The following is a 27864-nucleotide window of genomic DNA, read 5'->3' as shown; positions in this document are numbered from 1 at the left end:
AACATTGCTGGCGAGCTGTTTTAGACATAAGTCGCTGTCATTTCAAACCAGCTGTCTGAACCAACTTGGTAGAGGGAAGATGGCGTTAGTGAAATCAAACCTCGGTCACTCGCCAGCCGCGAATCTTATGTTTAATGAAAAGATACGTCAAATGATCCAGGAGGGTCACACAGTCTATCATTTTGGATTTGGCCAAGCGCCGTTCCCGGTCATTGAAACTGCACTTGACAGTCTGAAGGAAAATGCTGGACAAAACGCCTATCTACAGGTACAAGGTAGGGAACATAGATTTGATTTGATTGTTGGTATTAATCCTAACGCCATTGTCGTCATTTGATGTACAAAGTCCACCCTTGCCGGGCACACTGAAGTAAAGGATAGACGTTCTTAATTCAAATCGTGGATATGGACAACATTGACATCTGAGGCACCACGCTCAATGATTTGCCCTGTGGGGGGCTATGAAAGATTATATACATGTATCCCGGGCTGGTTAAAGCGTTTTGGGGGATATCTGTCTCTTCAAACACAGAAGTCCATCAGTGGGTCCACAACACTTTATTCGGCATCTAAATATGCAATTGCATGATAGCGCAGCAACGGCCAGGCAGCATTACAGAGGCAATCGTCAGCCCACCTGTCCGAGGGTCAAGTCCCGTTACATTAAGAATTCATTGTCTATATACTATACTGACTGTCAGGCTGCCCCGTATCGTATTACGATACATGTATGGTCAACCTGCAGTATCCAGCATGCACCTCATCCACAATGTTAAACTTCCGTGGCCAACCGGCCATACTCTAAGGTTCATTAGGGTTAATTACACGCAGGCAGCTGATCTGTACATGGCTGTGCTGATGGTCATGATAATAAGCTGCTGATATTTCATGGATATTGTCAGCACTGTGATTTAGATGTAGATAACACAACTTTAACTTAACTCAAAGAATATACAAACATGTCTATGCCTACGACACATGTATATAGTAAAGTAATAAGATATTAAGGGAGCTTGCATTTTGTGTCGGACAATGAAATTCATAGATAAAATATACTGCTCAAAGTTTGTTACGGATCGAATTTTGATGATATCGACAAAATAGAGTCCCACTACACGATGATTGGGTAAATACACGAAGGAGTTCAAATTCCTGAATGAACATGTCATTGGCCCAATGTGAACTGGATGCATGGAAACCTGTGTTCGGATGTATTGCAGAATCATAGACATCATAATGATTATCAGCACAAAAGTTTGCAGAACACAGTTTTACCTCTTGTGATCAAAGGCATCGAGGAATCTGGCAAGTGCGGCAACACAACGTCACGTTTGGGGTCAGTTAACGTGTGATCAGCATGGCATAACATCAACACCAAACTGTTTGATCAGATACACAGTGACATGTAGGTCGTCGACAGCGTTCCACCTCGCGGACACGGGTTTCTGTTGACTGCAACATGACGTCATCTCTTCGTGACGCCCACCTGACACAGGAATGACCCGTGGAACGTCAATGGCGTTGACGCTTCTAGTAGTTAATCGGCTCTGTGAGGCTGGTCACCAGTCACGGGTGGTGGGGTAGCCTAGTGGTTTAAACGATCGCTCGTCACGCCGAAGACCCGGGTTCGATTCCCCACATGGGTACAATGTGTAAAACCCATTTCTGGTGTCCCCCGCCGTAATATTTGAATATTGGTAAAAATGGCGTGACGTTCCAGTCATACGCATGCGTTTCTATACAGCGTTGCATTTGCAAAACAAATATCCCATTTAAAGTCAACAGCGATGGTCAACGATGACGAGCAAGGTAGTGTGGAATTGATGATCATGATGAAGCTCTTATCACACGAATAAATGAATCTGCAAAGAAAACAGCCAAGACAATATTTTAACACACATAAGGGAACTTGGATAACGCAGACTTCCCCGGTTGTATTTGAAGTTAGCGTTATGTCCTAATCCTGAGACAAATTTCTCATCTAATGTATGATTTAATGCAAGAGAATTTGTTTCGCGAATAATTGGCAAAGTGCTGATTTGTCAGTATTATGGAACACTGATGCAGAGGCCGTGAAGTCAACTTCTGCGATCAACACAGTGGTCGATTGTGTTGTGATGAAGAACCCACAGACTGTCAAGTCTCGTGGGTTTGGTTTTGTCACATTCAAGGACTCAAGTGTTGTTGATGTGGTACTACCAGAAAAACACAAAATCGATAACAGAATGATGCTAAACCATGTAATGCCAAGCAGGGAGGGGGAGGTGGAGGCGGAGGAGGACCATATGGCCGTGGAGGTGGCAGCGGAGGTCGTGGGGGACCAGGAGGACCATATGGCCGTGGAGGTGGCGGCGGGGGTCGTGGAGGACCAGGAGGACCATATGGCCGTGGAGGTGGCGGCGGGGGTCGTGGAGGACCAGGAGGACCATATGGCCGTGGAGGTGGCGGCGGAGGTCGTGGAGGACGGGAGGACCATATGGCGGTCGTGGCAGGACCAGGAGGACCATATGGAGGTGGCGGCGGACCAGGGCCATATGGCCGTGGAGGTGGCGGCGGGGGTCGTGGAGGACCAGGAGGACCAGGAGGACCATATGGCCGTGGAGGTGGCGGCGGAGGTCGTGGAGGGACCATATGGTGGCGGCGGAGGTCGTGGAGAACCAGGAGGACCATATGGAGGTCGTGGAGGTGGGAGGACCATATGGCGGTGGAGGTGGCGGGTCGTGGAGGACCAGGAGGACCATAGGTGGCCGTGGAGGTGGCCGTGCGGCAGGTCGTGGAGGACCAGGAGGACCATATGGCCGTGGAGGGAGGACCATATGGCCCGTGGCGGCGGAGGGTGGAGGACGCCGTGGAGGTGGCGACCAGGAGGGACCATATGGCCGGGAGGTGGCGGCGGAGGTCGTGGAGGACCAGGAGGACCATATGGTCGTGGAGGACCAGGGAGGACCATATGGCCGTGGAGGTGGCGGCGGAGGTCGTGGAGGACCAGGAGGACCATATGGCCGTGGAGGTGGAGGACCATATGGCCGTGGAGGTGGCGGCGGAGGTCGTGGGAGGACCAGGAGGACCATATGGCCGTGCCGTGGCGGCGGAGGTCGTGGAGGACCAGGAGGACCATATGGCCGTGGAGGTGGCGGCGGAGGTCGTGGAGGACCATATGGCCGTGGCGGCGGAGGTCGTGGGAGGAGGAACCATATGGCGGAGGTCGTGGAGGACCAGGAGGACCATATGGCCGTGGAGGTGGCGGCGGAGGTCGTGGAGGACCATATGGCCGTGGAGGTGGCGGCGGAGGTCGTGGAGGACCAGGAGGACCATATGGCCGTGGAGGTGGCAGCGGAGGTCGTGGAGGACCAGGAGGACCATATGGCCGTGGAGGTGGCGGCGGAGGTCGTGGAGGACCAGGAGGACCATATGGCCGTGGAGGGCGGCGGAGGTCCATGAACCAGGAGGACGGGAGGTGGCGGCGGGGTCGTGGAGGACAGGAGGACCATATGGCCGTGGAGCGGGCGGCCAGGAGGAGGCCGTGGAGGACCAGGAGGACCATATGGCCGTGGAGGTGGCGGACCATGGATGGAGGACCGGGGAGGACCATATGGCCGTGGAGGTGGCGGCGGAGGTCGTGGAGGACCAGGAGGAGGTGGCGGGGATCGTGGGGACCAGGAGGACCATATGGCCGTGGAGGTGGCGTGGTCGTGGAGGACCAGGAGGACCATATGGCCGTGGAGGTGGCGGCGGAGGTCGTGGAGACCAGGAGGACCATATGGCCGTAGAGGTGGCGGCGGAGGTCGTGGACCAGGAGGACCATATGGCCGTGGCGGTGGCGGCGGGGTCGTGGAGGACCAGGAGGACCATGGCCGTGGAGGTGGCGGCGGAGGTCGTGGAGGACCGGGCCGGAGGTGGCGGCGGGGTCGTGGACCAGGAGGACCATGGCCGTGGGAGGTGGCGGGCCATATGGAGGGAGGTCGTGGAGGGAGGTCCAGGACCAGGAGGAGGACCATATGGGCGGCGGAGGTCCGTGGAGGGACCATATGGCCGTGGAGGTGGCGGCGGAGGTCGTGGAAGGGACCAGGAGGACCATATGATGGTCGGAGGAGGCGGCAGCGACCCGTGGAGGACCAGGAGGACCATATGACCGTGGAGGTGGCGGCGGAGGTCGTGGAGGACCAGGAGGACCATATGGCCGTGGACGGGAGGACCATATGGTGGCGGCGGAGGGGGGACGTGGAGGACCAGGAGGGCGAGGTCGTCGTGGGGACCATGGCCGTGGAGGTGGCGGCGGAGGTCGTGGAGGACCAGGAGGACCATATGGCCGTGGAGGCGGCGGAGGTCGTGGAGGACCAGGAGGACCATATGGCCGTGGAGGTGGTGGCGGCGGAGGTCGTGGAGGACCAGGAGGACCATGGTGATGGAGGTGGCGGCATCGTGGCATGGCGGAGGCGATAGTCGCGGTGGAATGCAAGGAAAAACGAACATGATCTTTCTTGGTGGTATTCCAAATGAAGCTAATGAAGTCTTAGACTCCTGTTTGTAGTAATAGCGAAAACAGAAGGTTTGGGGTGTTAGTCGTTTTATCTTTATAACGATTATTATAATGATGATGATGATGATGATGATGTTAAGCATGAGCAAAGAGCAACAAACCCCTTTTCTTTGGCTTAAGAAATCGCTGCTTTAAAAAGACTCCAGTGTTCGATTCCGACAATATGATGAGTATATTTATGAATCGCTACCATTTAGTAGCAAAAGGCGATCGTTTCCTTCCCCTCTCGTTGCACTCGTCATAAACACGTGCAAAGGCAAGTCAATAAAATACTTTCTCCACATATCTACTATAACGTTTTGCAAACTTACTAATCCTTTCAGCATGAGTCGTCTGTCGCTCTTTGAAATCTTCGTGAGCAAGTTCAAATGTACTTGAAATATACCCCCAATAGTGCAACGTGGAAACACCTATTTTATTTCTTCATGGAGCGGAACTGTTTTTGTAAGATGCATCGCTCTATGGGGTTTGCCTTTTCAATATTTGTACAGCAAGCCGCCAGTGGCTTACAAACGACAGAGCTATGTGTGTGTTCCATGCTTGACAGGGGCTGTCTGAATCTGAATATCTAAAACATTCAAGCCAACCCAGTAACCCGGTAACGCCTCAACTGTAACATAGTTTCATGCAAAATGTAACGTAGTATTTCTTACATTCCCTGAGCCATTATTTCCCTTCTGTTCAGCCCTGTCTGCAGTGATAAAGCTCTAAGTGAAACAAGTCTAGATTTACACAGGTTCAGGTTGTGAATTTTCGGTCTCTTTTTCGGTTAATTGGAGTGAGTGAGTGACTTTTAGTTTTACCCCGCTTTTAGCAATATTCCAGTGATATCAGGGGACACCTGAAATGGGATTCACGCATTGTAATCACGTGGGGACTCGAACTAGGGTCTTCAGCGTGACAAGCGAACGCTTTAACTGTTGTATAGGGGCTATACAACATTTTAACCATTAGGCTACCCCATCGCCCCCTGTTAGATTGGAAATATTTGCTTCTATCAAATATATATTCAAAGACTAGGCGTTAGTCTCAGCTTCACACAGGTTTCTCTCGAGATTATGCCAACATGCAAACTTCAAATAAAATCGGGTTTGCATATCGCAAAAAAGAGTTACTTAGGAAACTCGGACTTGTTGACAAGAATCACTCAGTTCAGCTATATGGCGGCTATATGGCAGACAATCCAGTGACCAACAGCATGAGCATCGATCTACGCAATTGGGATACGATGACATGTGTCAGCCAAGTCAGCGAGCCTGACCACCCGATCCCGTTAGTCGCCTCTTACGACACATGGGTTACTGAGGACCAATTTTATCCCGGATCTTCATGGGTAGAGTTCAAAGGAATGGATTGCATGCATATTTAATGAAAGGGAAGCCTCGAAACATCTTTCACCATTTGGAAGCCACCATGGGGTCATTTAATACAGGAAAAGAAGTGTGAAATAACTCGCATGAGTGTCACAGGGTATTTTAATCCTGTTCAGGTGTGATTCGGATTAAGGTGTGCAAATACATTGTTAGTGGCTTCAATAAAATCTGTTGGCTACAAAGGCACAGTGTTGATGGGATTAGAGATGATAGCTGGAGTGTTCTGATATTCTATTCATTTATTGAAGGCAGATGAACGAGGTATCCTTGATCGCTGTTGATTTGAACTGGTTCTCGTTTGCTGAAGTTAAGGAAACTATTTGCTATGATGTGTCCATAATATAACGAGGACACAGAGCGAGGAAATAGATCTGTTTGATTGGCATTTTATAAGTTGATGGATAATAGAAAAGTATAATACTTTATGGATAACAACTTCTTTATTTCTTATGTTGCGACATTTCGGTATAGCTTCTTATACCGTTGTCAAGCAAGAGTAAGGTAATACCGCACAGAAGCGACATGAAACAGGGATTAAGTAAGACAACATGAGGGAATACATCAAAGGGATTAACAACAACAACAATGGAATAGGTAATAATATAATAACAACGGGAGGAAGCCAAGGTTGAGGAGGCGGAACAAAGTATACATGGCAGATGGGATTAATTGGCAATGATGGCTGGAGTGCTCTGTTCTGTTGTTTTTATCAGTTCATTGTAGGTGGGTGGAATGAGGTATCCTTGGTCTCTGTTGATTGAGGGCTTGTGTCGGCGGATTTGAACTGCTTCTGCCAGTTTTCTTTTGGTGAAGTCCTGGAGGTTTTTGTATAATAATTCCACATTGTCCGATTCAATGATTAGGACAGTTGATTATGTGTTCAGAGATAGCTGATTTACGGTCTGATTTCTTGGTTGATGCTAGGTGTTCCTTAATTCTGAGGTTATGGGGCGGGTTTCACCAACATCGGCCTCACCACAGTCACAGCTGATCTTGTAGACAACTCCTTTGGGTTTTTGTTTGTGGAAATATTATCAAATATTATTACATGTATGTTGTATAGGCGTTGGAATAGTCCCAAATGACGTCATCAAACACCTGGCTGACCTCATTTCACACGGGTCAATGACCTTGGAGAACAGGGCGGGTATAGTCCCAAAGTTTGGTGACCTAATTGAACACCTGGCTGACCTAATTTCATAGGGGTCAATGACCGCGTGCCCCGTGGGAAAAAATAATGTTATTAATGTTAACGGAACTTTCCCAGTAAAAGAAAAGATTTCAATAAGGGATATGCTATTGATCAATTTACGCTTGAACCCAAATGCATAGAAGGGGGACTGTTTGAATACCTTAAAACAAGGCAACCTTCATTTGGAGTTACATTTTAAGTCAGCGCTTCCGGAAGGTATCAACTGTCTCATTTAGAGCAAGGATCAGTTGATTTTTTAAGTGGACGAAGCACATAACATTAGCAACACCATGAATACACGACAACTACGATGCCTCTTGAACAAAGACAGTGTTACTAAAGGGATGAAAATCAAAGTGCTTGTCGATCAGTTACCACGAACTATATCCACATATCCCAAAGGATATATTTTGATTAACCAAGCCTCTCATCATCCTGGACAACACTGGATAGTTATTTGGATGCAAGATTCAAAACACACAGAATTTTTTTACAGTTTGGGAAGAAAGCCTGAGTATTATCAAAGGACATTCCACACATTTCTACAAAGGAATGGTGCTCCTTTCTAACACAATACACGGATACTTCAAAGTAAAAACAGTAAAACTTGTGGACTGTGTGCTTTGTTTTATGTGATGATGAAAGCCAGAGGACATTCACTGAATGATATTCTTGATCGTTTTACTTTCAACCCAAGGTTAAATGATATGCTAGTGTATAGATATGTGTCTGCATTATGTGTCACTTATAGTTAACGTGGCCCTCCTCCTTAAGAGATGTCTATGTACCCTTCAAACTGAAAAAATGTACAGACTGTGGATATCTATATGAAGGACAGAACGGTGATTTAGTTTCATTTAGTCGTGGACCAGTGATAGTGACACTTCATCTGAAACCTCTGTGTGAGAGTCAGTATTCAACTGGAACAAGAAAATGAACAGAAGATACTGGAGACCCTATCTGGACGACCCTAAGAAATGGACCAAATATTACTATTTGCAGGCTAAAGGCCTTTACTAACGTTGATGATTATGTGATCTATTATGAGAAGCAAGGCGTCAAAATGGACCTACCCCTTCTACAGACACCTTATGCTCTCACGTCTCCCGACCAACAAATCGTTCAACAGGCTAAAGCCAAGTTGAAGCGAGAAAGAAAAAGTGTCATCAATAGGGAAAACACAATGAAAGCAGAGTCAACAAAGCGAATGAAAAAAGATTTTTAGATAGAGACAAAAGGCTAAATGTGTCATTTGTAGTGTCGATGTGTGAACATCATTATGCATCCATGTCCCGTATGCTCCAAACAATATGTTTGGGCTCATGACTTGTCCCGTCATATTCGAACAAAACATTCAGGAGAAGATATCAAGCAGCAGCAGCAGCAAAATGAGCAACAAAAGCACCACCACTACCAGCAGCAGCAACAAAAGCAACAGCAGCAACCCGTACAGCCACATGTGGGTGTTTTGGAAGAATCTAGACTAATACACCCTTTCACCATGATCGTCTCCGGGCAAACCTACTTAGTGAAACAGCTTCTAGAAAGGATAACCATTAAACCTTATCCTGAACGTACTATATGGCTCTACAAACGATGGCAGCCCTTGTATAACACCATTCAAACCCATGTTTATCCCTATGTGGAATTTCATCCAGGCATTCCTTCTGACCTGGAAAAGGATGCGTTTCTGGACCCCCATGTGGTGAATGTGGTTATCCTCGACGACTTAATGTCTACACGAGCAAAGATCCACGCATTACAGATCTTTTTACGGAAGGAAGTCATCATCGTAATCTCTCAGTGATAGCCTTGAACCAAAATTTGTATTTCAGTAAGGATCCCACACAACGAAGAAACTGCCATTATCTGCTTCTGTTCAACAACCCTATCGATCAACAACCCATCATGACATTGGCGAGGCAGGTAACACAGACCATTTCATGGAGCCGTTTCAAAGGGCTATCCAGAAACCATATGGCTACTTGTTGGTTGATCTAAAACCCCAAACACCTCCCAATTTACGACTTTGTCCCAATGCATTCAGTTTAAAAGGAGACCTCCAAGCTAGGACAATTCCGTCCGAGTTAGACTTTCAGCGTGAGCAGACGTGTGAAGAAAACCTCCCAACCATGCAATCTTGTGATGACTGTGGACTCATGTTTCAAGACGTGCATGATTTGCAAAAACACAGAAGAAACTGGTGTCCCGTAAAGTCTTCAGTGGGTCCATCTGGAATACCCCAAGTTAAAAGGAAGTGGGAGGAAGACGACAACTTCTCTCCTGTGAAGGCACCACGTCCACTGTCAGATTGTGACTATTGTGGTCAAGTGTTTAGCAATAACCACAACTTACAAAGACATTTACACGATAAACAATGTCCTGAAATGGAAAATGATGATGATGATGAATCATTAAGTGATGTCACACAAAACAACAGGAAAAAAAAAGATGGCTGATCTCGAAGAGCAAGGTATAAGACAAATGTATTCACGTTCACGTGAGCTGAATAAAGACTTTTTGGATGAAAAACGACAGCTGTACATGAAAAGAGGTTTAAACGAAGACATGATTCAAGCCAAACTGAACAAATTCATCTGGAGCACGTTTAAAGAGATGTATGCCCGATTTATTACTTATCTGTACCATATGCAGTGTATATGCTGAATACCCTGAACATTTACCACCCACTACTTCACAACTGCATACACAAGTTTGTTATTTGAACTTGGCTAAATATGCATTTTCTTCCAACATCAGTTAGTTCGGTAATAATAGGCGTTGTCACCGCATGCCGCGTAGTTCTGTGCAACAGATGTACATTTGTTCATGAATCATGAATCACACTTCCGCCAAATTATATCAGGTATATCTGGAGGTAATTTGGGACAATAAATTAGGAACTCATTGTTTTCTATTAGTCAGCCCTGTCCTTGCTTCAGCCTGTTGTCGCTTGTTGTTTCTGGTTAATCGTTAATGTTGGTTCTACCGCCCTCGTTTGTGTTGCGTCTACTGTCATCGGTTGTTGCGTCTACTTCCCTCGTTAATGTTACATCTTCTGCCTTCGTTGAAGTTGCTACTACCGCCCTACCACCTGTTACTGCTCCCATCCGCGCTACTGTTTTCAATTAACTATGTATTATTAGCCCAAAAGCAAAATAACCAGTGCCATCCTCTAATCTTCTTGACGAATACTATGCGGGTTGAATCAACTGAAGTTACACCCATTTAACAGGCCGCATGCTTAGCTTAGTTATACGAATGTTGACGAGATAGGAGGGGCGATCAAAAAGTATGTAGAATCACCAAGAAAACGACACAACTGCAGTTATTTGTATGTTTAATTTTTCTTCATAATCTGTCAAGCTCAAGCAACAATCTTTCGCTATGTTCCAGTCTCACGATCCCCATTTTGTTTGACCTTTTATCTTGGTACCCTCAAAAAACGCAAAATCTACAATAAATGCATGAAAAACTTCAGGAAACAAAATATGCAAAGAAATATTTTGTGTGTTTGAGATTGATAGAAGTCCCCTAGAATCACACTTAGATATTAAAGTTCATAAAAAAGCAGTTTGAAATTACAATCGCTTGTTAAAGTGACTGCCCCCTTCATGTTGACTGAAAGAGCTTCTTTTGGAGACACTACCCATCCCCCTTTCAGATGACGTAATCATAAGGGCATAGCTTATTCTAATGTTTTCACTTATGCATACATGATGCCAAGGGTTCAAACAAAATACTGAATGCTCACACAAGTGTCAGCTCACAATATATTGTAAACAGTGCCAGCTTGAATATCTGGACACAATGTTTTTCAAAGATTAAAATGAGGGTGTCCTTAAAACATAGCCCCCGACTATATATTAATCAGGCAATCCAAATCCTTGTTTCTCAGTGTTTTATTCCATTCAAAAGAAAACCTGATTCTTTCATATAACTACAGTTAATCTCTTTTCTTATGACATGACAAATAAACAATAGTCGTAGGAACAAATATATTCTGTTTTTAGGAGTAAAGTATTAAGAAACATGCAAAATCTGATTTCAAGTTTTTTAAATGTGACCTGTGAATACATAACCCCAAATATGGTATGTTTTAATTAAGATTTGTGCAAGAATAAGGGCAGGTACAGTGCAGGGGAAAGCAATACTACATGTATTTGGACCCATCACACAATCCTCGCCTGTGTACATTAAGGCAGGAGCATTTCTCGGCACAGAGGTGATGAAATTCAAATAAGCAAGGCACCTTTCTGTGTGAAAAGGGCTTGATTGCCGTGTGCGAAACAGTATTATGTCTTCAGTAAGGAATGAGATGTCGCTGTACTGAGGTCAGGCTGCTGAACATTGAACACAACCATCTCCATTAATTCATAGAGGGCACAGGTGGCCGGTCACAAAACATTGCTGTTTCTTGGAGAGAGTTATGTCCCTTGATGTCAGATGGTTTTGCTGATTATCCTCGATCTTCAATCTGTCATTACCACCCGTGAAGATCCGGGATAGAATTGGTCTTCAGTAACCCATGCTTGTCATAAGAATTTTATATTTGATATGCATGAAATTCATTTCTGACTTGGAAAAAAATGAATGTTCATTGAAAGTACATTTATAAACGATGGATTATACTTGAACAATGAATTGATGTTGAGTATTATGAATAATGATATTTTAACCTGAGGGTTGTTATTGAGGCAGCTGAACAGCCTTTCTTGTAAGCTTTGATATGCAAACTGGAGTATGGATTCAAGTGATGCTTTTATAGATGGCTTCTTGGGATATCATACCTACAGGTATACCTACAAGTCATCCGATACTTACTGAACATATATGATATGACATTACCTGAGGGCATACCATTATCCAAGAGGTACCAAAAGACAAGTCGTTTACAAGTCGTCTGTACACCCGCATTCTTCCATCGCGTCGTTCCAATAGAAATCGTGATTCATCACTGAACCAGATTCTACGCCAATACTGAATGCTCACACAAGTGTCAGCTCACAATATATTGTAAACAGTGCCAGCTTGAATATCTGGACACAATGTTTTAGAAAGATTAAAATGGGGGTGTCCTTAAAAAATAGTCCCCGACTATATTATAAATCAGGCAATCCAAATCTTTGACTGTTGATCATGACGGGAAGTCATCCGATACTTACAGAACATATTTGATATGACATTACCTGAGGGCATACCATTATCCAAGAGGTACCAAAAGACAATTCGTTTTCATTTTCTGCAATTTTGTTAGAACTATTATACCCCAATGTGTTGTGATGACAAATATCTGGTTAACCACATTACCCACACATGTGAAATTTTGGATATGGCTTTGCTAGCGATTCCTTCAAAATAAAATGGAAGCTTTCCAAGCATTGGACATCGAGATTATAGTTAGGCTACGTACTTTTTGATCGACCCTTGTAACCCAAGATGACAATTATCACTGCACCAAAGTATGTGAGTGCTTGGCTTAGTGAGACTTTGCTTCGTTGATATTAAGACACACGCGTGGCAATGTCTCGGCAGATACCAGCACGGGCCAACGCCCAATTTCGGAAATGGTTCTGCGCTGAATAAATACTAAGACATAGCCTTTGCGTATCGTTGATGCAAATGATTTTGTTGCATTTTCTTCTATTCTTTTTTGCCAGGTTTACCGGAATTACGACAGGGAATCTGTAACTTCCATGCAAGATATGACTCTCTGGATAGCCTCGACCCTAACAACGTAATTGCTGGCCCTGGCAGTAAGGAGCTCATCTACCTTCTCCTGAACATCTTCAATGGGAGTGAGTACAATGCACGCAGTAGGGTTTCTGTCTCTCAAAGGGCGGTGGGGTAGCCTAATGTTAAAGCGTTCGTTCGTGAAGCCGGGTTCGATTCCCCACATAGGTACAGTGTGTGAAGCCCATTTTCTGATGTTCCCCGCTGAGTTATTTCTGGAATATTGGTAAAAGCGGCGTAACCTACTCTCAACCAATAAGAGGTTCAAGAGGTATATTCAGCTTTAGAAAGTGACGACGTGCCGGGAATGTTGGGGTTTGTTCTTCCGAACAATCTCTTGGCGAGACAGGCATTGGTACATTGGGGCTGGTTCCGTCGACGGAGTTGTCAAGTGGTGCCATGGAGAGATAAGCATGGGTAATGGGGCCTGCTCAATCGTGTACAACCCTGGCCAGACAACCATAGGAACTGGAGTCTTCACAGGCGGGTTTCAAAATTATAATCTGTTTTGATATTATAGGAACCTTTTAAGGTACCTATGTTTGCCCAGTTTAAAATTCGCCGAAAATAATATTGTACAGCAGATTATGTTTACAGAAGTTGTCTGATATATATGACTTTGTCTGCGGACAGCGGTGTTGCTGTTGGCACCATCGTGGCCGACTTATGAACCTCAGGCGGTCTTGGCAGGGAAGAAACCGGTTATAATACCCACCTCATTTGACAACAACTGGCAACTAACACCTGAGTTGCTGGAGCAGGTTAGTTTAAGATTCCACCGTATATCCTACAGTATATCTCGGCATGGTGCTGCCACGAGAAATACATTACCGAGCAAAAGTATGTATCCACTGAAAAATAGTCGCCGAAATTGCGGACCTTACGTTCTTTGAGACGTCAGGGCGCTGGGGTAGCCTGGCTAGCTATTCTCGAAACGTTCGTAGCCCTACGAACTTCTTAAGCCCATTCTTAACACATTGGCTACGATCAAAGTTAAGAATTCTTAGGGCTACGAACGTTTCGAGAATAAGGGCCCTGGTGTTTAAAGCGTTCGCACGTCACGCTGAAGACCCGGGTTCGATTCCACACATGGGTACAATATGTGACGCCTATGTCTGGTGTCCCTCGCCGTGATGTTGCTGGGATACTGCTAAAAGCGGCGTAAAACCATATTCACGCCACTTGTTTTGTAACTTCCCGAAGCAGAGGAGTATACTGACCATAAAAGTCATTTCCGAACTGGCTGGAATTATGGTTTTCAATGTTGGCTTGCCAAGTATCTCTACAGGCGCCCAGTTCAGAACAGCATGACCAAAGCCGTGGTTTTTCCGGTCGATTGCAGAATTTGTATCTTTCCAATTTGTATGATGGATTCTTTGGCTCAAGGACACATTGTTGGGTTTCTGGGATGCCATTGAGATGTTGCTAGAGCAATGTCCAAAATGCAGCACAAATCCGGATTCATCGATGGTGTGTCAACTTATAAGACTACCATTATTTACGGTTATTCATACCCATATTATGAATTTAAAAATTCCTTTTCATTAGTACAAAAGCATGGATGTTCAAGATCATTAAAGTGTAGTAGAACCTGTTAGCCAATGGCATAACATCGTTATAATAATCTTTTTTTTCTGATAGGCACTCGAGTCAAACCATGTGACCGGAAACAAGCTTCTGATTCTGAACAATCCAGATAATCCCAGTAAGTGAACTATTTTGAATGGCCAGTTGGCGGGTTGATGAGTTACCTTGATAGCAATGTAGCAATGACGGATCAGGCACAACAATAGATGTATGCATACAAGATAAATTCGTAACATAACAATTCCCTGAAAGTGTCAACTGAAAATATACTTTGTGAAAAAACTCTTCCCTAATCTTCAATGTCCTAACAATAAGCATATATCATGAATGCGTTATGCATGTATAAAACTAATTTTAAAATCAAGTGATTTACATAAGGGAGAGAATTTACAAATGTCAGCTTCTGTGTTACAGAACACAAGGTTTAAGCTCACTTCCGTTGACAATGTTTCAGAATAATGTTTTATGCGCACTCATACAGACCCTGACACAATGTGCCCACTACATCCCATGCAAGTTTAGAATTGTGGCAGGATTGAATTAATTTACCATAATATATCAATCTAATTTAGGAGCCGTTGTTTCTGTACAATATGTTTATTTCAAAGACTACATGTTAGTCTAATGCTCAATCATTCATCATTTTAGGATTAGGTTTCCGAATATGTGTTTACTCCTTCATCAGACAACACAGCGTTTCGAAGTATATGCTTACGCCTTGTGTTCTTTATAATACAGAAGCTGACATCTATCATTTTCTCCCATAATATACGTATCTGCATATAACTGTTTACGCATAGTAAATACGTGTGTAAGTATGAACCGTCACCATGGCGTCGCGCACGTCCTGTTTGTATTACAACAGCCTGTTCTTTCAGCCGGAACCAGCTACGGGGATGCCCAGTTGGTTGCACTGAGGTAATCTATCTAATTAGTAGGTTTAGAGAATGGTATAGTCTTAGAGTCTTCAGAGGCGAGCGTATTTGTGTCCAAAGGTGAATGTATGACCACGAAAAGAATATTAATAATAAGGCCATTTATATAGCGCAGAACTCTACGCCGTACGGGCATGTTCTAAACGCAAAGGGCATTACCGGGAATCCTCGTATTTAAGCTTTGATTTTCGAATTTAAGCCCATGGCCTTAAATTTGAAATTACTTTTAGTGTGATCTCACTACTGAGATGGGCTCACTACTGGACACGATAAGAACAGATTTACCGTGGTCTTGGGCATTTGCATGGATGGTCACATTCTCAAAGTTATGGTGATCTTAAAGAATTTTGTGAATATTCCAAAATGCAAAGTCCCCAAAAATATTGAACTCTTTGTTTCCGAAGGCGGACGAATGACCGAAGCCTTTATTTCAATGCAACAGTTTGAATTTTAAAAGAGTTCTCTCAAATTATAATAGTTATATTGAAAAGATGGTTGAATTTGTTCATGGAATAAGATTCGTTCCATTAAAAGTTAAAAGGAACAACGCTTTGTTGTATTTTACCTCCTCTCGAATTTAAGCCCAGGGCTTAAATTCAGAAAAAAATGTTTCTTAGATGAAATGGGTCAAATTCGAAATTGAGCCCAGGGCGTAAATACGAGGCTTCCCGGTATTTCCCCGATAACCCAAGCTGCCTGTTCAGCGCTTGAAGGGTATAGTCATATGCCTTATCCCATAGGTTACCCATTTGCTGCTGGTGAATAAAGGCCAAGATCACGCTGGTTGCAATTTTTTAAATAGATAAGTTGATAGATTTTTAGTAGGAATGGAATGCTGTCCTGGACAGCGCTTACCACTTGTGTGTTTATGTACAATACAATTGCGTAAGGTGCAGCAGGTGATGTGAGGAAAAACAAACAATTATTGAAATACAGGGCTCCAGATAATTTTTCTACATCAACAGGAGTGCGTACTCCTTATTTTTTCAATATATGAGTACTGGAAAACAATAAGAGTACATTTAGAGTACTGAATGGAATTTAATGGTGTATCATTAAACTTGTGCTTCGTTTCATATATGCATGGCAGCATTGCTACTCTGGTGTAAACGGTCAATAAACAATTAAACAATACTTTTCAGATAAATATGTCTGTAAATGATTCTAAGACCGTACACAATTGCTGTGGTGCGTATCTGCTACGTTTTCTGAATTATTTCCTACCGTATCGTGTATATTTTTTATCCGTACATACACCGATACGGCCCTTATCTGTAGCCCTGGAAATATCGCGCCGCAGTTTTGCAAGAATCCCCCTTAGACACAGTTCTTGTTTTATCCTGTTATCGTACAAGGAAAAGTAACCACAAACACAACATTTATACAACATTGTTTGGTATGACGCAGCTGCTGGTTCGAACCTTGACCATCTACTCACCAGGCACACGCGCTAACCACTACACCATGGAGGCAGTTTGACGCACAGTCATTAGTGATGATGTGCGTAAATCACTTGTTGGTTTGTTTGTTGTTTTCGAGAAGTCTACGTTTATAGTTAATGCCTCAGATTAGTGTGTACAGGTGCTGACGTATGATCTTGCTGCTAGTTCATGTAAATGGACCTCTTATATGTAGAGGGCGGTGGTTAAAGCGTTCGCTCGTCACGCCGAAGACCCGGTTCCATTCCCCACATAGGTACAATGTGTGAAGCCCATTTTGGGTGTCCCCTGCTGTAATACTGCTGGAATACTGCTAAAATTGGCGTAAAACCATATTCACTCACTCACTCTTATATGTACGGCGCTGAAGTGCTTGTCTGACAGCGACTGTTTTATTACAGTAAGGCTTTCCGAAAGAACAACGTGATTGTTCTGAGTGACGAGATCTATGCGAGACTTCACTACACTCAAAGTCATGTGACACTTGCGAAGGTACGTACTTTATGTGACATTCTTTTCAGTAGGTATAAACATATTATAGAAATGTACGGTTATAACGAACGCAACGAGACCACTAATGTTAGTTCGTTATAACAGAAGTTCGTTATACGCATTTCGACTGATATACACGGCAAGTGGCAGGGGCCCAAAAGCAGTTCGTGATATTCGTCAGTTCGTTTTAACGCCTGATATTGTTAAAACATAGTTTTATACCATTTCGACTGATACACAGGGGCTTGTAACGCTTCGTGAATTCGTCAGTTCATTAGGGCCTGTATTTTAAAACATAGTTTCCTGTATACACAGGGTCTTGTAACACTATCCTTTTTGTCACTAACGTGCCAAGCACTATCCTAGTTTATAGTGACCGTACATACTAGTGTTGGGAATTGGTTGAAATCTCACAATTGATGATTGCTTCATTACCAACGAACAATCATCGACAAAAATTTGTTAGCGTCATTTTTCAGATTTTCCTATCCAGGTTGTTATTGCAGATATGTATAACATGATGACTAATATATCATGAACATAAACTTCCCGGAGTCTTCAAGAAATATTCAGTCATGGTTTTTCAGTTAGTGAAGTGAGTTTTCTAGGAATTAAACACGTTTTCAGGCCCTGACAACTTCAACGATATGTTCCATTGTCAAGTATTTCAAAGATTAAAACAGTAGTTCCAAAATCGTTTATGTTCGATCATGAGAAAATGTGATCGATTGCTTGGTCGTTTGGTCACTGCGACCAATCTTCGATTATTTAAATTAATCAGAACACCACTAGTACATACCCTAATGGCAGTTTCTAGCGTTACAAGCCCCTGTGCCTGTATACACGCATGAATAATTCTTAACACTGGTATGTGTATTAATTCCATCAAAAGAGCCGGTTGGTGAGAGGAATACGTGCCTCATGTTCCACTAATGATGAACCCACAATACCCCTTGTTCTTTTCTGATTTGCATTGTCATGCAAGTAATTGTGTGCACTCTACAGATGTCTGATAGAAAGAAATGTGTTTAATACACAGGTATTATATACTAGTGTTATAAGGGCCACAACAACGATCTATTGACATAATATGGTGGACCGTTTCCTTCTTCGTCCTGAAGCTTTGACACAATACATTTTAACGAATGGTGTTTAGTATCAAGACAAATTCAGCTCTGTGTAAGAACGGAATTGTAACCTTGGAGTTTCATTTAAAACCGCTTTGAACTGTATACTTGATGCCGAAAGAAAGTCCAAAGGTTTAGGCGTGTACCAGTTTAGTGAACCCACGAGCACAGGTGTTCCCCTGACACGCCAAGAAACGTACGTAATCTGGGCCGATGTGAAATTCGACTCCGCGTTCTTGGGTTTCTGGTTCACTTTCATTCTCTCCCCACAGAGGTTACTTGTCATATCTTCCTACGAACCTCTGTTCTAATACGGCCATATTTCCGGGTTCTCGAAAAATCCCCTAGCGGCAAAAGATCGCAACACGAATTATCTCCCTTCTTTCTATCCAATCAGAACACGTGTTACATCGACTTAGATTCAACTTGACTAACACAAGCAAAGGGGGGGGGGCACAAATATCCCCCATCTGCCGGCGACTTGTGTTGATGTTACACACAAGACGTTTAATGGCTAGCTTGTCCGTTGTCAACGAGGGCGATGGAGACGCCACTGATCCGCCATAACATGACTGAGTTCTGTCTAGAAGAAACGTTTGCGCATCGCGCAGGGGAAGAAGTTTAGTTTTCTCGAAGCATACGGAAATTACCGAGGCCTTGCGAATGATCACTTTTGAAACAACGTCGCTGATTGCACAACTAAATCTGATTGCCTCCAATCACGAGTCTTGAACGCTCACACCATGAAAGGGCCGTATTAGAACAGAGGTTACGTAGGAAGATATGACAGGAGTAACCTCTGTGGGAAGAGAATGGTTCACTTTAGGTACGCAACTCTACAAAGCCAACTACGTCAGAATAGCGTCTCTGTGGCCTTGTATGGGGAGGTCACGCAAGTAGGTTAAGGGGAACCAAATGATGCCCCTTTATTCAATGAGGTATTCTCCTTAGTGTTTACATAGTCGATAGATGTTATAGTTATGCCACAATCCGTCGCTACTCAAACAGGTGTCAGGTGACGAAGCTCTTTGACAGTGGGTGTATTTACATTCACCAAGTTGTCTAAGCAGGGTGTCATTGCTGCGGAATCCGTATATCTGAGTTACTCGTAGACTAACGCTTAGTCGTTGATCATATATTATTTTTGGATAATAATAGATCAATCCATTTAAATTGAAAAGGAGCCCTAGTCTGTCGCACAGTCTCTGAACCACATTATTTACCCTAATGCCTAGCACTCCCTGCAATGCTAAAGCCCTAAATGAAGCAAGTCTAGATTTCCCCAGGTTATCTCCTAACTCACAGGGTCTCCTTTTCAATTTAAATGGATGTACGTGTATTTCTTACTATCAAAAATTATATATTATTCAGGGACTAAGCATTAGTCTAAAGGAGCCCCAGTGAGATGGGAAATTCAGAACCTGACGAAATTTGGACTGCGACTTGCTGCATTTAGGGCTTTAGTATTGCAGGGAGGGCTAGGCAGTAGGGAAAGTAATGTCATTCAAGGACTGTGAGACAGACTAAGTTGCTAGCTATGAACGATGTTTATACTGACACGAGCTACGTACTGTTCCATAGCGTTTTCCAATATTTTACCTATTCTGAACATACCAGACTAAAGGGGCGGCGGGGTAGTCTAGTGGTTAAAGCGTGTTCCAAAAGCCCGGTTCGAATTTGTGTTAAATATTTTTCTGGTGTCCCCGCCGTGATATTGCTGGAACAAAAGCGGCGTAAAACCAAACTCACTCACTCACTCACTACCAGACTAAAAACCCTGTCATAAGGTACATAATCGTAATCACAACACTTGCCTCTAAGGATGTGTACTTCGATATGCAACTAGTGCGTTTTCAACATCTGTCACAGGTATATGCACATGTCCCTGCTACAAACCCTAAACAGCCGAGATGAAAATGTATTGCGCCTAATATATGATATATAACTGCGTGTTTATCACATTTGCCCCTGATTGTACTATATATCACCGCCTGTTCATCACATATTGCCCCTGATTGTACTATATATCACCGCCTGTTCATCACATATTGCCCCTGATTGTACCATATATCACCGCCTGTTGATCACATATTGCCCCTGATTGTACTATATATCACCGCCTGTTGATCACATATTGCCCTTGACTGTACTACCTATCACCGCCTGTTGATCACTTATTGCCCCTGATTGTACTATATATCACCGCCTGTTCATCACATATTGCCCCTGATTGTACTATATATCACCGCCTGTTGATCACATATTGCCCCTGATTGTACTATTATATCACCGCCTGTTGATCACATATTGCCCCTGATTGCACCATATATCACCGCCTGTTCATCACATATTGCCCCTGATTGTACCATATATCACCGCCTGTTCATCACATATTGCCCCTGATTGTACTATTATATATCACCGCCTGTTGATCACATATTGCCCCTGATTGTACTATATATCACCGCCTGTTGATCACATATTGCCCCTGATTGTACCATATATATATCACCGCCTGTTGATCACATATTGCCCCTGATTGTACCCATATATATCACCGCCTGTTGATCACATATTGCCCCTGATTGTACCATATATCACCGCCTGTTGATCACATATTGCCCCTGATTGTACTATATATCACCGCCTGTTGATCACATATTGCCCCTGATTGTACTATATATCACCGCCTGTTGATCACATATTGCCCCTGATTGTACTATATATCACCGCCTGTTGATCACATATTGCCCCTGATTGTACCATATATCACCGCCTGTTCATCACATATTGCCACTGATTGTACTATATATCACCGCCTGTTGATCACATATTGCCCCTGATTGTACTATATATCACCGCCTGTTGATCACATATTGCCCCTGATTGTACTATATATCACCGCCTGTTGATCACATATTGCCCCTGATTGTACTATATATCACCGCCTGTTGATCACATATTGCCCCTGATTGTACCATATATCACCGCCTGTTGATCACATATTGCCCCTGATTGTACCATGTATCACCGCCTGTTGATCACATATTGCCCCTGATTGTACTATATATCACCGCCTGTTGATCACATATTGCCCCTGATTGTACTATATATCACCGCCTGTACCATGTTGATCACATATTGCGCCTGATTGTACTATATATCACCGCCTGTTGATCACATATTGCCCCTGATTGTACCATATATCACCGCCTGTTGATCACATATTGCCCCTGATTGTACCATATATCACCGCCTGTTCATCACATATTGCCCCTGATTGTACTATATATCACCGCCTGTTGATCACATATTGCCCCTGATTGTACCATATATCACCGCCTGTTCATCACATATTGCCCCTGATTGTACCATATATCACCGCCTGTTCATCACATATTGCCCCTGATTGTACTATATATCACCGCCTGTTCATCACATATTGCCCCTGATTGTACTATATATCACCGCCTGTTCATCACATATTGCCCCTGACCATATCACCGTACACATATATATCACCGCCTGTTCATCACATATTGCCCCTGATTGTACCATATATCACCGCCTGTTCATCACATATTGCCCTTGACTGTACCATATATCGATGCCTGTTCACCACATCCCGTTCTTGTCTTGTGTTTCAGCACTACCCTGAGGGAACCATCATCAGTAGTGGGCTGTCCAAGTGGGCCAGTGCTGGGGGCTGGAGGGTACGACTGTTTATTTAGATTTTGGAAAAACTGACAAAGTCACCAACTGTCATTTCTGAGAGCCTATAAATAGTGTGTCGCGTACACACGGAACCGAAGTCGGTGACAATTACAGATCGAAAATCGCTGTTGCATTTTGATTTACATACGGTTAATGTTTGAAAGACATTATCTCGTGATCATGTGACGATTTATGATTGTAACATCTTTGCCAACTTATACCTGTACGTTTTAGTCAATATTACCAAACAGTAAGCAGCTGCCCTGAATGCAGTAATACCTTCGTGTTCAGGCACACACAAAAATGTGAATTTCATATGCAACGATCATTTCTTGAATTCAATGTATCGATCATATTTCATATGCAACGTATGGTGTGGATTTACAACTTCGATTTTTAATTCATTTAGCTGTATTGATGAATCAATATTATAAATCATATTCTGTATCAACCTTATTTTATAACAACGTATGGTATGGATTTACAACTTCGATTATTTACAGACTGCTCTTTAGCTGGAACATTGCTGAACGCAATTTTACAAATATATAAAAAACCAAAAACACACAATCAATGTTGCATCTGTGCATTTAAGAGGGTACATTCCATTTGAAGCAATGGAACACAATTCAACGTCATTATCATATACTCATGCCAATAATGGTTGTTCCTCCCCCCACCCCCTCTCCAATTAAAAAAATTGAAAGGGGTGACAACCATTATTGGCATGAGTATATAAGGGACAGAATGAGTTGTATGCTATTAAACACAGAATTTTTGTATTCTTTTATTCCACAGATTGGCTATCACATCTACCCACCTGAGCTCTCGTCCCTTTGGCTGCTGTCAAGGGCGAAGCGAGTCACACCTATTCTTGTGCACCGGCGCCAATGCAGTTTGCTGCTGCAAAGGTGAGTGAGTAGAGAAGTGAGAATCACGCCTTTTGTAGACATAGCAACCGGTGTCATCAAAGTTAGAATTAATTTTCAGTTACCAACCAATCATCTGATTATCGATTCAGGCTTTGTCGTTCTGTGAAACCATTAAGTCATCTTCGTGAAGCTATAAAGTAGCTATCAAGAGTGTAGATTTATCTATCTTCATGGAACAACGTCATTCTCCATGAAATACACAGGGCAGCCATTCAGTGGTGACCGTTGAAACAGGGAACGTTTTTCTTATATCTTAAAATTTGCATTTTGAGGGTAGGAAAATATCAACTTTTATTTACTTCTGATGCAGGATTAGGAATGAGTGAGTGAGTGAATTTTACGCTGCTTTTAGCAATATTCCAGCAATATCGCGGCGGGGGACACCAGAAATGGGCTTCACACAATGTCCCCATAAGGGGAATCGAACCTGAGTCTTCCGCGTGACGAGTGAACGGTTTAACCACTAGGCTACCCCACCGCCCCTTCGTGAGTCGACTAAAGATGGGTCCCATTGACCTCCTTATAGAATGCCATCTGACCTGACAGCTCAGTAGTTCACCATACCGCCAACTACTTGTTTGCTGAGACTAACACAGCCAAAAGGTACATCGTCCGGCCGTGACGGTGAAGACCCGGGTTCGATTCCTCACATGTGTACAATGTGCTAAACCCCCACCCCTTTCGTGATATTGCAGGAATACTGCAAAAAGTGGCGTACGTAAAACCATACACACTCACTCACTGATACAGGAGTAATGGTAAGATTGAGGATATTAAGGTGAGTTGAAATTGGGTTTAACGTCGTGCTTGAGAATATTTCGCTCATATGACGACGTGCATGCGTGTGGATGTGTGTGAGCGGCTGCTTGTACTAGCCCAGACTTAAGCTGGTTTTATAGTGCTAGCCCACTGAGATACCATGCCGCAGTGAAGCATGAATACCCCACTCAGACACATTATACTGACTCCGAGCCGACCAGTCCTTGTTGTACCCAATAATGCCGAGCGCCAGGCAGGGACCAACAAGTACCATATTTTAACGTCTTTTGGTATGACGCAGTCGGGGATCGAACCCGCGACCTTCCGCTCTCCGAGGGTATTAAGGGAAACACAATAATTAACGGAACATAACTTTGTTCCAGATGTTTGGTGACCTGGTGTCCTGTGATGAGTACATCCGTCACACAACCCGGATCATGGTGGCCGTGTCCTCCTTCTGCTGCAGGTGCGTGTACAGACATGTGACCGTGACCAGATTGAGTTAAAGTACCTTTATCATGCACGCACGTGACGTCAGTATTGTGTTTAAATAAGTGGTGCATTAACAGTAGCACATGATTTCAGGATTGTGTTTCATTACCAACAACATTCACGTGCTTGATTGGCATTTTAGAAGATGATATTTGATGAACATAGAGATTTTTCTGGGTTACATCTTCTTTTTATTCTTGGGTACAACGTTTCAGGGCTTGTTCTGGCCCATCATCAGGTAAATCCCAGTTTTACCTGATGATGGGGCTGAGGGTTTAACCTGATGATGGGGCCAAAACAAGCCCTGAAACGTTGTACTCAAGAATAAAAAGAAGATGTAACCCAGAAAAAAGAATCTCTATGTTCAACAACATTCACATTGGAACATGTCTGAGAATACCTCGACTCGTGTCACTGCCTTCAAAACCAGGATCATACAGGCATGGTAAACCAATACGATCTACCCGATGACACGGACTTCTCCGGGTCATCTCGACCAAACAAACAATGATCTCCAGTGTAATGTAAAACTGATATAATATCATGAGCGTCGGACTCTGTGCACATGCGCGGGTTCACTTCCGGGATGTAAAAGATCCCAAGTAACCAAGCCTTGTCGATAGGGGCGATTAAATGAATTGTGATGGGGTTCGGTCAGGAGTAAGACGTTGATAGCATCCAGTCCAGAATCGATTATTTACCGGTTGACTTATATGTATGCTGATGATTGTGTCAGGGTTTTACATGACGCGTGATTCCTGCGTATTTGACGCAACAATTTTGTAAATGACTCTCAAAATAGTATCATACGAGTCAAGCTTGACGCAAGTTTTATGGGTGGCCCTCACTATTCAGTTCAATAAAATCGATTTGATAAGACAAAAAAGATATTGTTCGATGATAGTTTGACTTTTACAGAGCTGGCAGATTGTTCCAGAGTACTCAGAGGAGACAGTAATCCTGGCTGTTTGAATTGAACAATGCTGTAGTTTCAGTTACATACTGAGAATGATTTACATAAAGAAATATTAAAATTTCATGACTCCCAAATATTGAAAATGACTCCCAAAAAATAAATATTGTAAGTCACCACGACTCCCATTTTTAAAAGTCTGTGTAAAACCCTGTTGTGTAAATACAAAGGCTGAAGTACCTGTGAGTTTAACTGTGGACAGTGGCCGAAGTATTTTGCCTTCATATAAAAATCAGCTGAAACACGTACTGCAGTGGTATGTTTATAGGAATAGAGTACATGAGCTGGGCACACTCTACTTTTAGCTGTGTATCTGAACGTTTCGATGCTGCAGAGAGCTGAGGTCGGTTGGGGTGAAGATGGTGACTCCGAAGGCTGGCTACTACGTCTTTCCAGATTTCGAGGTCATAAGAGCGGCCTTGAAATTGCGCGGCCTCACCACGTGTCAGGAGATGTGTGATGCACTATTGAAGGAGGCATCCGTAGCGGTCAGTGCATGTGTGCTTCCATGTGTATTGCATAAGTCCTGTGAGTAGACTGACTGACTGAGTTTGGTTTTACGCCGCTTTTAGCAATATTCCAGCAACATCAGGGCGGGGGGACACCAGAAATTGGCTTCACACATTGTACCCATGTAGGGATTCGAACCCGGGTCTTCGGCGTGACGAGCCAACGCTTTAACCACTAGGCTACCTGTGAGGTAGAAGTATTATGAGTTTAATGATCTTAAGTAGACGAAAACATTGTAGAGGTTTCTGACTTAATGAATTCATGTGAAATTGTTGCAACGAAAACAATCTGAATATATCTGACTGCAATCGTTTCTGTGGAAATTGTCTCGCTTATCGCTGATGTAATGTATTTCAGTGAATGCTAGCGACTCTTTAGCAGCAGAACTGAATAAGATGATCACATTATTGAAGGACTGATATCCGAATACATTTTCTTACTTTAGTTAGAAGTCTTCTCAGTTGCATCTTAGAAGTTACTATTTGCACTGCGTTAATTTTGTATGTATTTTCGTAGGCTCTTTATTGTGTCGTCTTGAAGATCACAATCTGAATCTGACCACGCTTTTACAGCTGATGGCGAGTGGTCCCGCTTACCTCCGCCCGCTTACGGAACTGACGACCAGGTTATGCTACGTCAACTTCGAGGGCAAAGGCGCCCTCGCCAACAGCAGAAAGCTAGGGTTAGATGAACCTCTACCAGAGACATTTGTCCAAGAATTCTGTACCCCTGTTTACGATGGAATAATGGTAAGAGAAGGAAGCGAGAAGTGTCGGTTCCAGTGTATGGAACAACTGACCCAAGTTTTGTTTTTTTGTTGCTTAACGATCCCAATTACGCTGATCGATGATCATGCTGTTGATCATCGGGATTGTCTGGTCCAGACTCGATTATTTACAGGCCGCAGTCATATAGCTAGAATATTGCTGAGAGCGGCGTTAAAAAACAAACGAACCAAACAACCCAAACTCATTGAAAGAGGATTCCCGTTCAAACGCAAAATGGCGCCATGCTCGCTAATGCAGCGATGTATGGTGTTCTGAAGTGGGCGCTAGCTCCAACTTTTAACCTTATAACAAAGGTGAGGTGAGGTGAAATTGGGTTTAACGTCGTGCTTGAGAATATTTCGCTCATATGACGACGTGCATGCGTGTGTATGTGTATGTGCGGCTGCTTGTACTAGCCCAGACTTAAGCTGGTTTTATAGTGCTAGCCCACTGAGATACCATGCCGCAGTGAAGCATGAATACCCCACTCAGACACATTATACTGACTCCGAGCGGACCAGTCCTTGTACCCATTAATGCCGAGCGCCAGGCAGGGACCAACAAGTACCATATTTTAACGTCTTTTGGTATGACGCGGCCGGGGATCGAACCCGCAACCTTCCGCTCTCCGGGCGGACGCTCTAACCACTACACCACGAAGGCGGTTCCTTATAACAAAGGAAATAGATGGTAGTGAAGATGCGTCTGTTATTAGCATTGAACAATTCGCCTATTTGTGAGAAATATGTAATCCTGCCAGTGCTAACATGAAAATATGTGTATTTGATTATATATTGACGTATCAATAATAGATACATTATGTTTCGTTCTTTGTTGCAGGCCTTGAAGAACTGGGTTTTACAACTGAAAGATGAACAAGAGTCATAAGGCGTCATCACAGTTTCTTGCGTCATGATCATGTGACCGCGTCATGATCACGTGACCGAACTCGGGGTAATTTTTGACCAATGTAGGTATTTTTGTTCGTGAAAAACGTAGATTGTTATCTGTATTCTGTTATCTATGATACCTGTTACATCAGCAGCTCATTAAACACTTAGATACCGGTTACATCAGCAGCTCATGAAACACTTAGAAACCTACAATTTCCTTTACGAGGGGTATTGCGAAATTTACGGAGCTTCTAGCAGTGACAAAACACGATGGAGGCGACAGATGTCAGTGCACTCTAAAAAATGAAGTCTTATGACCAAGGAACACTTTGCAGATATGTGTTTGTATTTGATTATCAATTATCAATATATTCCCCACGAGTCCGAAAAATGCAAATATATGAAG

General features: G+C 43.5%; 1 protein-coding gene across 1 annotated transcript; it reads left to right on the top strand.

Annotated features, from left to right (window-relative positions):
• Nucleotides 1–4: 4 nt before the first annotated feature.
• On the top strand, nt 5–27864 carry LOC124256676 (aspartate aminotransferase-like). The gene is given in 13 exon segments (XM_046690648.1): nt 5–275; nt 12766–12903; nt 13472–13599; nt 14480–14543; nt 15304–15343; nt 17201–17291; nt 22066–22131; nt 22931–22967; nt 22970–23043; nt 24207–24289; nt 25623–25776; nt 26371–26547; nt 27406–27864. Coding segments are annotated over 13 exon segments (1296 nt in total). The 5' UTR covers nt 5–79; the 3' UTR covers nt 27454–27864.

Source organism: Haliotis rubra, unplaced genomic scaffold (assembly GCF_003918875.1).
Source record: "Haliotis rubra isolate DU_JTF1 unplaced genomic scaffold, ASM391887v1 Scf635, whole genome shotgun sequence".
NCBI classification, from domain to species: domain Eukaryota; kingdom Metazoa; phylum Mollusca; class Gastropoda; order Lepetellida; family Haliotidae; genus Haliotis; species Haliotis rubra.
Note: the sequence above shows the minus strand (reverse complement) of the source record. Positions and strands in the feature narration are given on the sequence as shown.